We start from the raw sequence: 12,586 nt of genomic DNA, 5'->3' as shown, positions 1-12,586 counted from the left end.
CCAGACCTTAGGTTTTCACCCTGAAACTCCCGACTCGGCACCCGAGGAGCACCACCAATAATGAAATCCTCTAGTGCTGCCACCCCACTTATCACTGTTGCTTCACACCTGGCTGACTCCATCGCCTCCAAGCCCCCCCCCCCCCCCCCCCGCCCCGCCTTGCTGATCCTCCGATCTTAGCCATCATGACTTTCTCCACTGTTACCTACGCCATGAAAATCGAGATGCCGACATGTCCTATGGTTCCAACAAACAACAAAGCTTCGCGCCGCGTCCTCATGGAGCCACGTAGGCCGATATAGACGCGCACGACCGGAAACTATATATCCGTTCCAGATATCCTTGGGCAAGATCTCTGGCAGCAGATCCGGAACACGTCGACGGCTAGATAAGGTAGGACCAATCATGCGTACAGAAAAAAGCCCTTATATTTTCTTCTACCGAGTGTGTACCAGAATTCTGAAGCGACAACATGGTTATATGCATATGTAGTGCTACCTGATTCATACTCTGATACATGTAGCAAAAACATGAGCGGAAGGAATGAAGCAAAACATGAGCAGCACTACCTGGTTCATACTCCATCTTTATTTTCAGAAGGGAAGTAAGCTATCTGGGCCCCAAAATCTATCAGTTGCAATCTTATACTATTAGGATGAGATTGGCATTGTTCGCACTAATCATGGTAAGAAAAATTCTAATCAAATGTACAAGTGGGCAAGTGCCTATGGGAACCTCGGTTCCAAACTTCCAAACTTCCTGAGCCTCAGTTGCTCAGTAATCAAAAATCACTGAGCAGCGTAATAACAAATGAACAATTTCTAATTAAATGTACAAGTGGGCGGCATGGTGGCATGATTGAATGTTCTTAATTCGCTAACGCACTTTCCTGGCTGCTTCGTAGAAATGCTAGCCACTGGAAAAGTAAGGTTGTTAAGCCATCTTTAGGCGAGCCAACGAAAGCAGCTTGCATCTAGTACAGGCTCGACCTTCCCACCCCCTTTGTTCCTGCGGATGTCTGAGTTCTCTACACTCAGAGTGGGTCGATGGCGCCTGTGGACCTGTGGTGACCGCGCGCGCTGCACCGGAGCACTGATTTCACAACAGTAATTCTACCTGACTGCTGTGCTTCATCGGCTGTGAGTGCTGTGCTGCTCATGTTTTGCTTTATTCCTTCCTCTCATGTTTTTGGTCGATCCGGTACTGCTTATGTGTTGCTTGATTCGATCTGCTCATGTTTTGCTACATCCGTGCTGCAGCTATTGATTATTGGCGGCCCAAGCTTCCGCAAAGATTTGAGTGTGGTGAACCAGACACGCCAGGAGAAGAGGGAGGGAACCGAGATGAAGCCTGTGGTGACCGCTGCACTAGGCACATTAGGTCCCCTTCTGGCAAAGCTCACGGATCTGCTTGCCAAAGAGTGCGGCCGGCTGAAAGGTGTCCGCCGAGAGATCCGCTCCCTCCGATCTGAGCTTACTGGCATGCTTGGTGCTCTCAGAAAGTACACAAATCTAGTGGATGCTGATGAGCAGGTGAAGGAATGGATATCTCTAGTGAGGGAGGTGGCCTATGATACTGAGGATTGCTTCGACAAGTTCATTCATCACCTTGGTGATGGTGGGCCCCAAGAAGCTGGCTTCAAGGAGTTCTTCCGCAAGACGGCTCGCCGTCTAAAAACTCTTGGAGCTCGGCATGGAATCGCCAACCAAATCCATGACCTGAAGCTTCGTATCAAGCAAGTGAAAGAGCTCAAGACTAGCTACAAGTTAGATGATATTGATTGTACCACCACAGGACATGCAACCGTGGATCCCCGGTTGGCCGCTCTTTTTGCTGAGGAGGCACACCTTGTTGGCATTGACGGTCCAAGAGACGATCTTGCCAAGTGGATGCTGGAAGAAGAGAACAAGCATCATCGCAGGGTTTGTTCTATCGTCGGGTTTGGTGGATTGGGAAAGACAACACTAGCGAATGCAGTATATCATAAGATTCAAGAGCGTTTTGACTGTCATGCTCTTGTCTCGGTCTCGCAAAAACCAGATACAAAGAGAATAATCAAGGATTTGATCTTGCAGATGTCTCGCAATGCTGAATTCACAAAAGATATGGAGAGCTGGGATCAACAGAAATCCATTGAAAAGCTAAGAGAACTATTACAAGATAAAAGGTAATATATGGTGTTGCTCATCATTTTCTATGAAATATGTGCTGTGCGTAAGTATTATTATTCTAGTTAACTGTTTCAAGGATGTAATTTTGATGTGCACAGAATGAACCCCATTGTACCACCAGTTGTGCTTGTCATTGCATGGTTTATAGTCCGATTGAAATTTTACAATTGGGTTTTCTTTTATAGTGCAATTATATCTATATATCCTAATTGATTTATACTCCTCCCCTGTCTTAGGTATCTTGTCATCATTGATGATATATGGTCTACATTAGCATGGAAAGCAATCAGCTGTGCTTTTCCAGAGAATAATTCTTCAAGCAGAATTATAACTACAACACGCATATTGGAAGTAGCAAGGTCTTGTTGTCCAGATCATGATGACCAGATATATGAAATGACACCTCTAAGTGATCTCCACTCTGAAAGACTATTTTTTAACAGAATTTTTGGTTCAGAAGAATGGTGCCCTGATATGCTTATTGAAGTTTCATATACTATCTTGAAAAAGTGTGGAGGCCTACCATTGGCAATTATCAGTATAACTGGTTTATTAGCTAACAGACCACGTGTCAAAGAAGAGTGGGAGAAGGTAAAAAGATCAATTGGTTCTGACTTGGACCGAAACCAGAGTCTAGAGGGAATGAAAAACATACTGTCCTTGAGCTATAATGATCTTCCACCAAACCTCAAGACTGTCTTGTTGCACTTAAGTAATTTCCCTGAGGATTATGTGATTGACAGAGAAAGGTTAGTGAGGCAATCGATTGCGGAAGGCTTTATTTCTGAAGAGCGTGGGAGGAGCTGTCAAGAGGTTGCAGAAAGTTATTTTTACGAGCTTATCAATAAAAGCCTGGTCCAACCAGTGGACATTGGTTATGATGGGAAGGTGCGTGCCTGTCGAGTTCATGACATGATGCTTGAACTTATCATTTCAAAATCCACTGAAGAAAATTTCATCACTGTGGTGAACGGCAGTCAAACTGTTTGGGAAAATTCTCAGTGTTCTATTCGACGATTATCGATCCAGGACATTGACCAGGAGCTTGCATCTGAATTGGCAAAGAAAGATCTAAGTCATGTCCGATCTCTTATAATAACATCTTCAGGTTGCATCAAACACTTCCCAGTCTTACTAAGTTTCAAACTTTACGTGTACTACACTTTGAAGATTGTCGGGGCCTGGGAGAGTATGATATAAATGGTATGGAAAACCTGTTCCAGCTGAAGTACCTAAGCTTTAACAGAACGTGGATATCGGAGCTACCATCTGGAGTTGTGATGCTACATGATCTAGAGACCCTAGATTTTAGGGGTACAAGAATCATAGACTTGCCGGCTAGAATTGTTCAGCTCACTAAACTACAACATCTAGTCAGTGACATGAATATATATCGGAGGAAGATACCAATCGGGATTGGGAATATGACAAACTTAAGGGAGGTCTCAGGCTTTGATATTACCATGAGTCTAGTAGGTGCTGTATAGGAGCTAGGGAGCCTGATCAATTTGAAGATACTCTATGTACAGTGTAAAGAATCTCACGAATGCAAGAGTCATGCAGAGATGTTTAATTCCTCACTATGCAAGCTTGGGAGCTACAAACTCCAGTCCGTGTGGATAGATAGTGCTACAGCTCCATTCGAGTTATTAGATTCCTGGTATCCTCTTCCATCTTGCCTCCAAAGATTTGAGATGAGCACCTCGTACGGTATCCCAAAACTGCCAAAATGGATCACTCACCAGTCTTACATACCTAAACATCAATTTAAGTGTAATAACAGAGGAGGCTCTTGACATACTTGGACAGCTGTCTGCATTACTTTGTCTGAAGCTTTATACCAACACGGTCCACAAAGACAGGCTTGTTTTCCAAGGCAGAGGATTCCGGTGTTTGAAGGAGTTCATTTATGAACCTTTTGGTGGAGGTGCAGGGACCCTTGTGTTTGAGAAAGGGGCACTGCCAAAGCTCGAGAAGCTTATTCTGTGGATCTCTGTGTCAATGGCGAAGGCCTATGGGTTCTACTTAGGTATTGAGCACCTCCCATATCTGAAAGATGTGCGAGTTATTCTTCAGAAGAAGCGGGATGCCGCATCTTCTGAAGTTGAGGCTGCAGAAGTTGCCATAAGGAATGAAGCAAGTCTCCATCCCAACCATCCCAGATTGACTCTCGAATGAAGAAATGAATAATGACAGGAGGTATTGCTACTTTTACTATTACGAATTTCACATAGTTCATGCTGTCTGCAATCAGACCTACCAGTTTTCTCCTTGAACATATGTGTATTTTATCCATATTTTTAAGAAGCTTCCTGGCGGGCTGACATTCTATCTCTGTAGGGAAACTGCTCTCATTCAGTATAACTGCGTGTGGCTTCACTGGAATGGTGTTCTGAAGCTATTATTCTCGTCGCCTGAAGCTCAAATAAAAGTGGCCTATAGTTGCTATTTGATTATAATGTTTGGTTTTCCTTTATGTGTGAACTTGGAATCAGACTGTTTCAAAAAATTTACCACTGCTGTTAATAATTACACTACGGAAGTCGACCTTTGTTATGATGTATCCAGAGATATTCGAGGCAGAAACTGAAGTATACCCTGCTTGTCTTTGGCATGTGTGCATATGTTATGGTATCTCACGTCAGGGCCCCCGTGCGTTGAACAGCTAGTTTTAGCTGATTGTAACCTTGTCAGGAATAAAACTGGTTGTTCCCTCGCAAAAATAAAAGATGCTGTGGCGCTAAGCTATGTGGTAGGGGTGTGCTCTGGCAGCTGATTGCAAACTCCTTTGTTGATTGAAGTGCTGGCTGGACCCAGAAATACGTGCTGAAATTTCCAGAGTCAGGGTGAAACTGAGGAGTAGCAATGCACTACTCATGTGAATCAACATCAACCTGATTGCCTAGCTAGTTGGAGGATCCATGATGGCTCTGTAGGCCAAGGCAGCACGCCTGCGTACAAGTTGTCTATGAGAGCGGGGTACACAAATAAAACAGGGGATTGTTCTCTGCCTGCTCGGGCTGACTTCTGATGGCTCAGGCACATGACACCATCAGTAATATTTTTTTTAAATGTTTATACAATGTGAAAAATGTCCGTACAATTTAAAAAATGTTTTCTATCACTCAAAAAAATGTTTCATGTGTATTTTAGAATTTTTTTAACAAATATTAAAAGCATGTATTTGGAAAAAAATTAATCATATATTTGAAGAATGTTGAAAGTATATAAAAAGTATTTATATATATAAAAAATGTACAATATATATGAAAAAATAGACATCAGATTACATATTCTAGAAAATATTAATCATGTATTTGGGAAATATTAAGCGTGTGTAATAATTGTCCCTTGTGTATAAAAAAATTGTACAATGTGTATGAACATTATGGGCATGTGTTGAAAAGGAAGAAATGAAATAAAAAATAAATAGGAAAACAGAAAAAGTGAAGAAAACTAAGAAAAAACAAAGAATAGAAGACAAAATAAAAAGGAGAAACCAAAGAAAACCGCTGAAGATACTAAAAGAACCCATAATAAAATAACAGAGAAAAAACCGTAGACTGAGGTACGAGGACCATCTTAGTAGAGTCGCACCAGAGGTGAGACTGAGCTACGACTTGCCTTGCCCCGGTGCTCCCCATCCAAAGCCGATGTAGATAGCTGAGAGCAACTCCAACGGCCGATCCAAACAGACGGCGCATTTATCCGTTTTTTGTCTGTTTAGGTCGGCCGTCCGCCCGGCGTCCGTCTAGTTTTGTATTTGGATTGGTAGTACGTCCAACGTGCCGACCCATTTTATATCCGTATTCAACTTTTTTTTAAAAAAAAGGTCCGCGGCCCCTTATGCCAGCGGCCATGTCTCATGCCGGCATTATGCCAGCGCCGGCATACAATGCCGGTTCTAGAAAATATCATCACAGTTCAAGCTGGCGCACTCACCAGCCGGCTGCCACATATGCCAGCACACAAAAAGGGTGGAATTTGAGTTCGACCATGCCATCGCAGCTCCCGTGGTCATGCTAGCACACATGCCGGCATACAAAAAAGATGGCGCTCGCCGCCATAGATCACTCGTCGTCGAACTTGAGCATGTCGGCCTGCATCTTCTCGAACCACGGCCTCTTCCTTGGCGACACGGTGTTGAGATCCACCTTCATGATCTCCACCCCGGTCATCATGCTCGCGAGAGCCACTTCTTTCGCCTTGGTCTTGGCGTTGGCGGCCTCGATCTCTAGCATCTTGACTTGCTTCTCCGCCTCTAGCTCAAACATCTTGGCTTGGTTCTCGGCGTCCATGTCAAGCCTCCTTTGGATCTCCATGAAAGCGTCTATTTGCTCCGCCTTGAAATACCGGTGCTCCTCCTCCCTTAAGTCCTTCTTATTCATCATGCCGTCCATGCTTGCGATCAAGGCGTTGGTGGCCGCATCTCACTTGTCCTCCTTCTTGGAGTTGGTCTTCCCCCGCGGCCGTGCCGGCTCGCCCTCCCCAACATCCTCCACGGCTTTCTCTCTCCCCCCCCCCTCCCACGTGCCTTGAGTGCGGCATATTGCGCCTTGAACTTCTCCTCGTCCTTGATGACCCGATAGCAACGGAAGAGGTTGAAGCACTTGCCATTGTGTTGAACCTTGAATGCCTCCAAAGCTTGAAATGCCTACAAAATATTTCCATGCAAGCATATGGGCAAGTGATATGCAAATGAACACGCAAAAGGATGAACTTGATGGCACAAAAGAGGGCGGCTTGCTTACTAGCATACCATGTCTTGCATGCCGATGCCGCTCACGGGGCGGGCCTTGACGCTCTCAAGAGTGGCGCAAACTTGTTGCACTTTTGTTGGATCACCCTCCACCGCTTGGAAATGGAGACCCACCCGCGCGTGCTCACAAATTGGTAAGGTGGAAACTTCTTGCGCTCATGAAACTATCAGTGGACACGAATCCAAAAGGTTGAATGCTTTTGCTCGGTGCCCGTCTTGGGGTCTTGTCCAATGTCTCGCCAACACTCGCTAAGAAGCTTGTCCTCGGCCGCCGTGTACGTTTTCGTGCGCTTGCTCTTGCGTTTCGGCTTAGGACCGGTGGCTTGGTTGGCGAGCTCGTCCTCGAACAAAGGCTCCACTTCGATGTCACACTCGTCCTCTTCCTCTAGACCGTAGTCGTCCGGGAACTCGTGGTCGAGGAGGAAGCCGTCTAGGTCGATGCCGACCTGATCACCACCTGATCGGGATCATAGCCAGCGGCCGGCGTGAACGCCCCGCGGCCGTCCTGGCTTTGTGTCTCGTCGGGATCGTAGACAGCGGCCGGCGCACCGCCCTCGAAGATGAGGTTCTGCATGTAGTCCTCGTCGACGGCAGACGACATTTCCTCGAATAGGTTGCGGGCGTCCGGGAGACCACCGGCCGGCGTCTGCCGCGCGCGTTTCCTCATGCCGCCGGATGACGAGCCACCGACCACCGGGGTGGCATTGAGGTCGATGGGCACGGGCGCGGGCGTGGAAGGCACGACCACGCTCACGTCGGGCGAGCACTCCCCGGAGAGGCTGGAGGCCTGCGGGTAGATGTGGAAGCCGGGGATTGGGTTGCAAGCCGACGCGCGGGGCGAGTCGGGCAGCACCATCCGAGGAAACGCCGACGAGCCGGTGCTGGCTGCGGCGACGGCAGCTTGGACGAGGCCGTGCTGGCTAGGGTTTAACCCTAGCATGTAGAGCGCCTCCCTCGTTGCCGCCTCGACGCGGGCGTTGGTGACCTCCTGCTGCGCGGCGGCAACGACGGCGGCCTGCGTGGCGGCCTCATCCCTCGCGTCTGCGGCGTGCCTCGATCTCTTCCTCTTGGCCGACTCCCTTGCCCGGTGTTCGGGAATTAGCGCCTTCTTCGGCTTGGTCGCGGTGGCGGTCTTGCGCGGTGCACGAGGCTTGCCTTTCCCGGAGGGGGCGACGGCGCCGGACGAGGCGAGGGAGGCGAGGCCGGCGGCGGCGTCGAGGTCGATGGCATCGTCCATGGCTGGTTGGGGCTGGGAGCGCGCGCGGGCGGGAGTGTTTTTGGGGTAAATTGGGGGGAAATGGTGGTGGCTCTCACCGACCGGCGGGCTCGGGGAGAGGAGTAGGCACGCACGCGTGTGTCCGTCTCGTGTCCGCGCCGACGCAAATCCGGCTCAAAATTAGACCGGGAATGGGTCGCCCGCGGACGAAAAACGGACGCGCGTCTGTTTGGGTCGGCACGTTGGACCGACTTTTCTGTCCGCGCCGACCCAACCGAACGGCGGCGGACGAAATGGGTCACCTCATTAAAGTTGCTCTGATAGCCCCACTCGCACAACACAGCGCACTAACACACAAGGTCTGATCTGGCCACTACGACGCAATATGATTCTAGAGAATTGTTGTACGGGAGGGAAGACTGAGAGAGTCATTGCAGAGATTTTGCTTCGGTACAACCCCCTCAATGTTTGCACGAATTTTAATTAAATTACTTAGAAAGGCTATCATCATATTAGCCTACAGATGAAACGTACAGAGTAGAATGATTTTTGAGTATAAAATACGGTGTCGTTATTTTATTAAAAGGGTATCTTCTCATCTTGGTCTTCTGAGGGTGTACCGAAGCAAAGTTCCACCGGAGAACAGATGAAGGATTGTAAGGCGCTGCCGGTCTTTCCTGGGTCGGGAGCGGGGCAGCAACTGGTGGGTAGCCCGGACGGTTTGGCCGTCACCTTCCGCGAACCAACGCGTCCCCTCCCGTGAGCGCGTTGGATTCCCTTCGGCAGCGTACGGAGCTTGAATTTCAGCAGCATAATCATTCGCAAGTTCAGAGAGACGAAGAAAAAGAGAGCACCCAGCAATCATTAGATATCTACAGTTCCGCAATTACTAGGAAACTATACCTCGTATCTACAGCGAAGGGCCAATCAAGAGCACAGGACAGTCGATAGGGTCCATCCACAGATCCTAGCACCTCTCCAGCCTGAGTCCCTGCTCCACTCCACTCCATGGCGGCCGCGGATCCCCTTCTCCTGCCGGCTCGCGGACCTCGCTGACGCGCCCGGAGGCTGCGTCGAGCTCGCGGCTGCATCACCGGGCTGGCCGTGCGCGGTGATTTGGCTGGACATCGCACCGGGGGTGAGTGCCGTACTGCTCATGCTCTGCTTCATTCGTTCTACTCAAGTTTTTGCTTGAAATCCGCTCCACTGATGCTATGATTGCTTCGATCTGCTGATGCTTTGCTTGATCCGTGCTGCAGCTGTTTGATTCTTCTTCTTGTCCGCGTGCTGCTGCTTCGTGATTAGTGGTCGCTCAAGCTTCTTCTCAAAGATTGACACGCGACCACGCCAGGAGCAGAGGGAGGGGACCAATGGCGCCTGTGGTGACAGACGCACTGGGCGCGTTGGGTCCTCTGCTGGGGAAGCTCGCCGATTTGCTCGCCAATGAGTGTGGCCACCTTAAAGGGGTCCGCCGCGAGATCCGCTCCCTCAAGGCTGAGCTTGCCGGTATGCATGGTGCGTTACTGAAGTACACCAAGCTAGAGAATCCTGATGACCAGATGAAGAGGAGAGACCGCGGGCCTCCTGCCCGCGACCCTTCCCCGACTCAGTCGGAGGCGCCGGAGGAGAGAGGGAAAGGCATGTCCACCTGCTCTGTCTTGCCAATCAAAGAACCCAAGCTCCAGATTATCAGAAAGTGTTTAATCTTTTTGGGTGGTGCACCATAGAACCGTACCCATACCTTCTCTAAAGGTGTACCATCTGGTTGCGGCTCCTTCCACTAATCGAAAGCCATGATAATGTTGGTGCACGGAACTCTACACAAACCCCACTTAAGAATATGCAATTGATCCTCTTTTGTGGGAAAATCCACCTTGTAAGTCTGGTTCTCCAACTTGTCGAGATGCCACTAATAATTACCTGGAACCAACTCTCGCAGTTGTCTCACAATCTGAGCCTCTGTCATGCTCCCATTGGTGACCTTAACCACTGCTGGGAAAGAACTCTCCACCACGTGTGTTAGAGGTTCCACCTCAGGTGACTCAAAAAACATCAACTCTTTGCAGCACACTCCGAAAATGTTAACCCCTGGCTTGGGACTGGATAAGAGCTGGCAATCACAGGACACATGCTACGATCTCTGGCAGTAGTCACAAAGTTCATTAGTACACTCTGCGACAAAGTGTCCCGGTTCACCACATCTATAGCAAGGGAGTTTCTTCTTATTAATTGCCCATTTCAAAAGTTTTTCGCCTTCCGGCTTGTCTGAGCTTTTGCCCGGTCCACCATCACTTATCTTAGCAGCTCCAATGGCTGCCGGAATAAAGACTGTTGCTAGAGCCCTGACTGTGTCTACAGCCACCGCGGGAAGAGTAGGAGCTGCCGCCGTAGAAGCTGCGGGATCTATCACCGCCCCCGGGGGCGCGTGTGTCGTATCCGCCGGCGGAGGTGGTGGTGGAGGTGGGCGTGGTGGAGGTGGGCGCCTCCCACCCCTCTCCCGCAACGATATCCTCCCCGGTACCAGTCATTAGGGCCGGCAACATCTTCAACAAAACTCCCAGGCGGTCCCTGAAAGCCTTGCCTGCCACCATTATACCAGTTGTTTCCTCGACCACCACCCGAGGATGACCCACGGTGCTGACCCTCGCCATACACATCGTAGCCATCGTCGCCCCACTGCCCATACCGATTGAACCGAGGACCATCTCTGCCGTATCCGCCATAACCATGGCTGTCCCATCCTTGATTCGCACCGCGACCCCGCCCCAGCGCCTGCGCTTTAGCCGCCGGCAACTGCGTCGGCTCATCCGATTGCCGTGCGTTTGGCCGGCCAGCACCTGGAGCTCCCCGACCGGCCCCAGCAACAGGCGTCGGTGCATGCCCAGCAGCGGCTGATGGTAGTTGCCTCGCGAGGGGAGGAGCACCGCGGCCGGCCCCAGCGGCGGCCGGCGGCCCCTGCCTGGCGGGATGCGGTCCTCCGCGCCCAGCCATCGCGCCGGCGCTGGAGATCCTGGTAGCACGCCCCGCATCGAGCGACGGGAAGCCAGGCGATCGAGAAACCCTAGCCGGAACGACAACGGACGACTCGGGCCTCTCCGGTTCATGCATGCACGTAGAAACGGACGACGTGGCTTGGGCTTCCGACTGGGCCACATGCCCCGAGTCCAGATAGCCCACGACCGGCGTCGGTTCAGATCTAGAATCGAGGCCCAGCAACGAATTCAAGCGTGCCCTCCTGGCCGCTCGAATCATGGTAGCTGCCGTCGCCACCGGCGATCGCTGCGGTGCAGGCCTCGATGACTGCCCTTTCTTGCATTTCTTCTTTCTAGTTACTAAAGTCCATGACTCCGGAATAAAATCTGACAGTGTTACGGGTGCGCGAGATACCTTAGGGATCGGTCCGATCCAAGGTTTGACAATTTTCTTTGAGCTCGGAGCTTTGGACCAACGATGGTCAATTGCATGTTTAAACTTCGGCGATCTCTCTGGTCCCGGGTTTGACACCGTAACAGAATTCGTCTTGGCATGCTCTATCTCGACCTCTTCTTCGACATCACTCTCGATTAGAACCCAGAAACATCCTCCCGGACGATCCATTCTTGTTGTGTTCATTGTGTTCGTCAAATCAACAAAATCCGCCGTTGGGATCTGATCAACCTGCACACAAGGACCCACAACTACATCATAGTTATCCAAGGAGAACCAAAACCCTACCTCTATTTGATCGTCGTCAAGGAGATAATCGCCGGCCAACGCATCGTTTTCCAAATCCAACAGAGTCGTTCATCGTGATGATGGAGAAAAATGAAGACGCCCCACGATCCAAGTGTCGGGATCCGTCTCGTCAGAGAATTGGACCTGTCACTGCCGCAGCCTCGGCTGCTCCCTTGTGATCTCACCATCCACCTTGACGCCGAGATCCGCTCCCGCCGCTGCCGCTCGTACAGCCTTCCCACCCGACGGCGCCGCCGCACGAGTAGTTGGGAGAGAGCACGCCGACGACAGCATGAGAGATGGGGGATCAGCCGCGATTGGTTTCCGTGATGAGCCGCCGGCCTCGTCGGGTGACCGCGCTTCATCAGGCGGCCTCATTTGTTCCGTGCGTGCCTTGTCTGTATCATCAACAGTGAATAGGCATGCAGGCCTACTAGTTAGCTGCTCATCAAGTTTCCGCCCATGTTATTGTCAGCTGTTGTCAGCATAGCCCTGTAAATCAACTGCATGTGCTGCAAGTGAACTTGTCCGGAGTGGCGTCAATCTCGTGGAACTGATGTCTAGTGGACGACACAGATAAGAGGTGCCCCGTAGCTCAACCTCTAAAAACTCACACTCAGAAATGGAGAACTCAAAAGGATGTCTCCTAAGAGCATCTACCGGCGCAGAGGACAAATATAACCTCTCAAACGCCCGCGTACGAGACCGGACACTCCTCAAATAACG

The 12,586-nt window shown here is 50.2% G+C and overlaps 2 protein-coding genes across 3 annotated transcripts; one reads left to right on the top strand and one right to left on the bottom strand.

Moving 5' to 3' along the window:
• The first annotated feature begins 923 nt into the window (after window positions 1-923).
• LOC125543906 (disease resistance protein Pik-2-like) lies at window positions 924-3,514 on the top strand. 2 transcript variants are annotated; one of them, XM_087545138.1, is made up of 3 exons: window positions 925-1,139; window positions 1,260-2,167; window positions 2,408-3,514. In XM_087545138.1, the coding sequence occupies exons 2-3, from the start codon at window positions 1,344-1,346 to the stop codon at window positions 3,369-3,371; spliced, it is 1,788 nt and encodes a 595-aa protein (XP_087401264.1). In that variant the 5' UTR covers window positions 925-1,139; window positions 1,260-1,343; the 3' UTR covers window positions 3,372-3,514. The 2 variants fall into 2 exon arrangements, with proteins under 2 accessions (XP_087401266.1, XP_087401264.1); XM_087545140.1 differs by lacking the exon at window positions 2,408-3,514 and having other exon boundaries at window positions 924-1,139; window positions 1,260-2,171.
• A 3,583-nt stretch (window positions 3,515-7,097) lies between these two features.
• On the bottom strand, window positions 7,098-8,167 carry LOC147988692 (uncharacterized). The gene is made up of 2 exons (XM_087535555.1): window positions 7,480-8,167; window positions 7,098-7,387 (listed from the first exon to the last, which is right to left on the bottom strand). The coding sequence occupies exons 1-2, from the start codon at window positions 8,165-8,167 to the stop codon at window positions 7,098-7,100; spliced, it is 978 nt and encodes a 325-aa protein (XP_087391681.1).
• Window positions 8,168-12,586: the final 4,419 nt, after the last annotated feature.

This window comes from Triticum urartu, chromosome 1A, assembly GCF_056163025.1.
Source record: "Triticum urartu cultivar PI428250 chromosome 1A, HENAU_Tu73, whole genome shotgun sequence".
In the NCBI taxonomy this organism is placed as follows: Eukaryota; Viridiplantae; Streptophyta; class Magnoliopsida; order Poales; family Poaceae; genus Triticum; species Triticum urartu.
This window is presented reverse-complemented; position numbering and strand designations above follow the sequence as displayed.

Coding starts and splice junctions, on each gene's coding strand:
- LOC125543906 (XM_087545138.1), top strand. CDS start 1,344: ATGAAGCCTGTGGTGACCGCTGCACTAGGCACATTAGGTCCCCTTCTG. Junction 2,168..2,407: donor GAACTATTACAAGATAAAAG/GTAATATATGGT, acceptor CCCCTGTCTTAG/GTATCTTGTCATCATTGATG.
- LOC147988692 (XM_087535555.1), bottom strand. CDS start 8,167: ATGGACGATGCCATCGACCTCGACGCCGCCGCCGGCCTCGCCTCCCTC. Junction 7,388..7,479: donor GAACCTCATCTTCGAGGGCG/GTGCGCCGGCCG, acceptor GATCCCGATCAG/GTGGTGATCAGGTCGGCATC.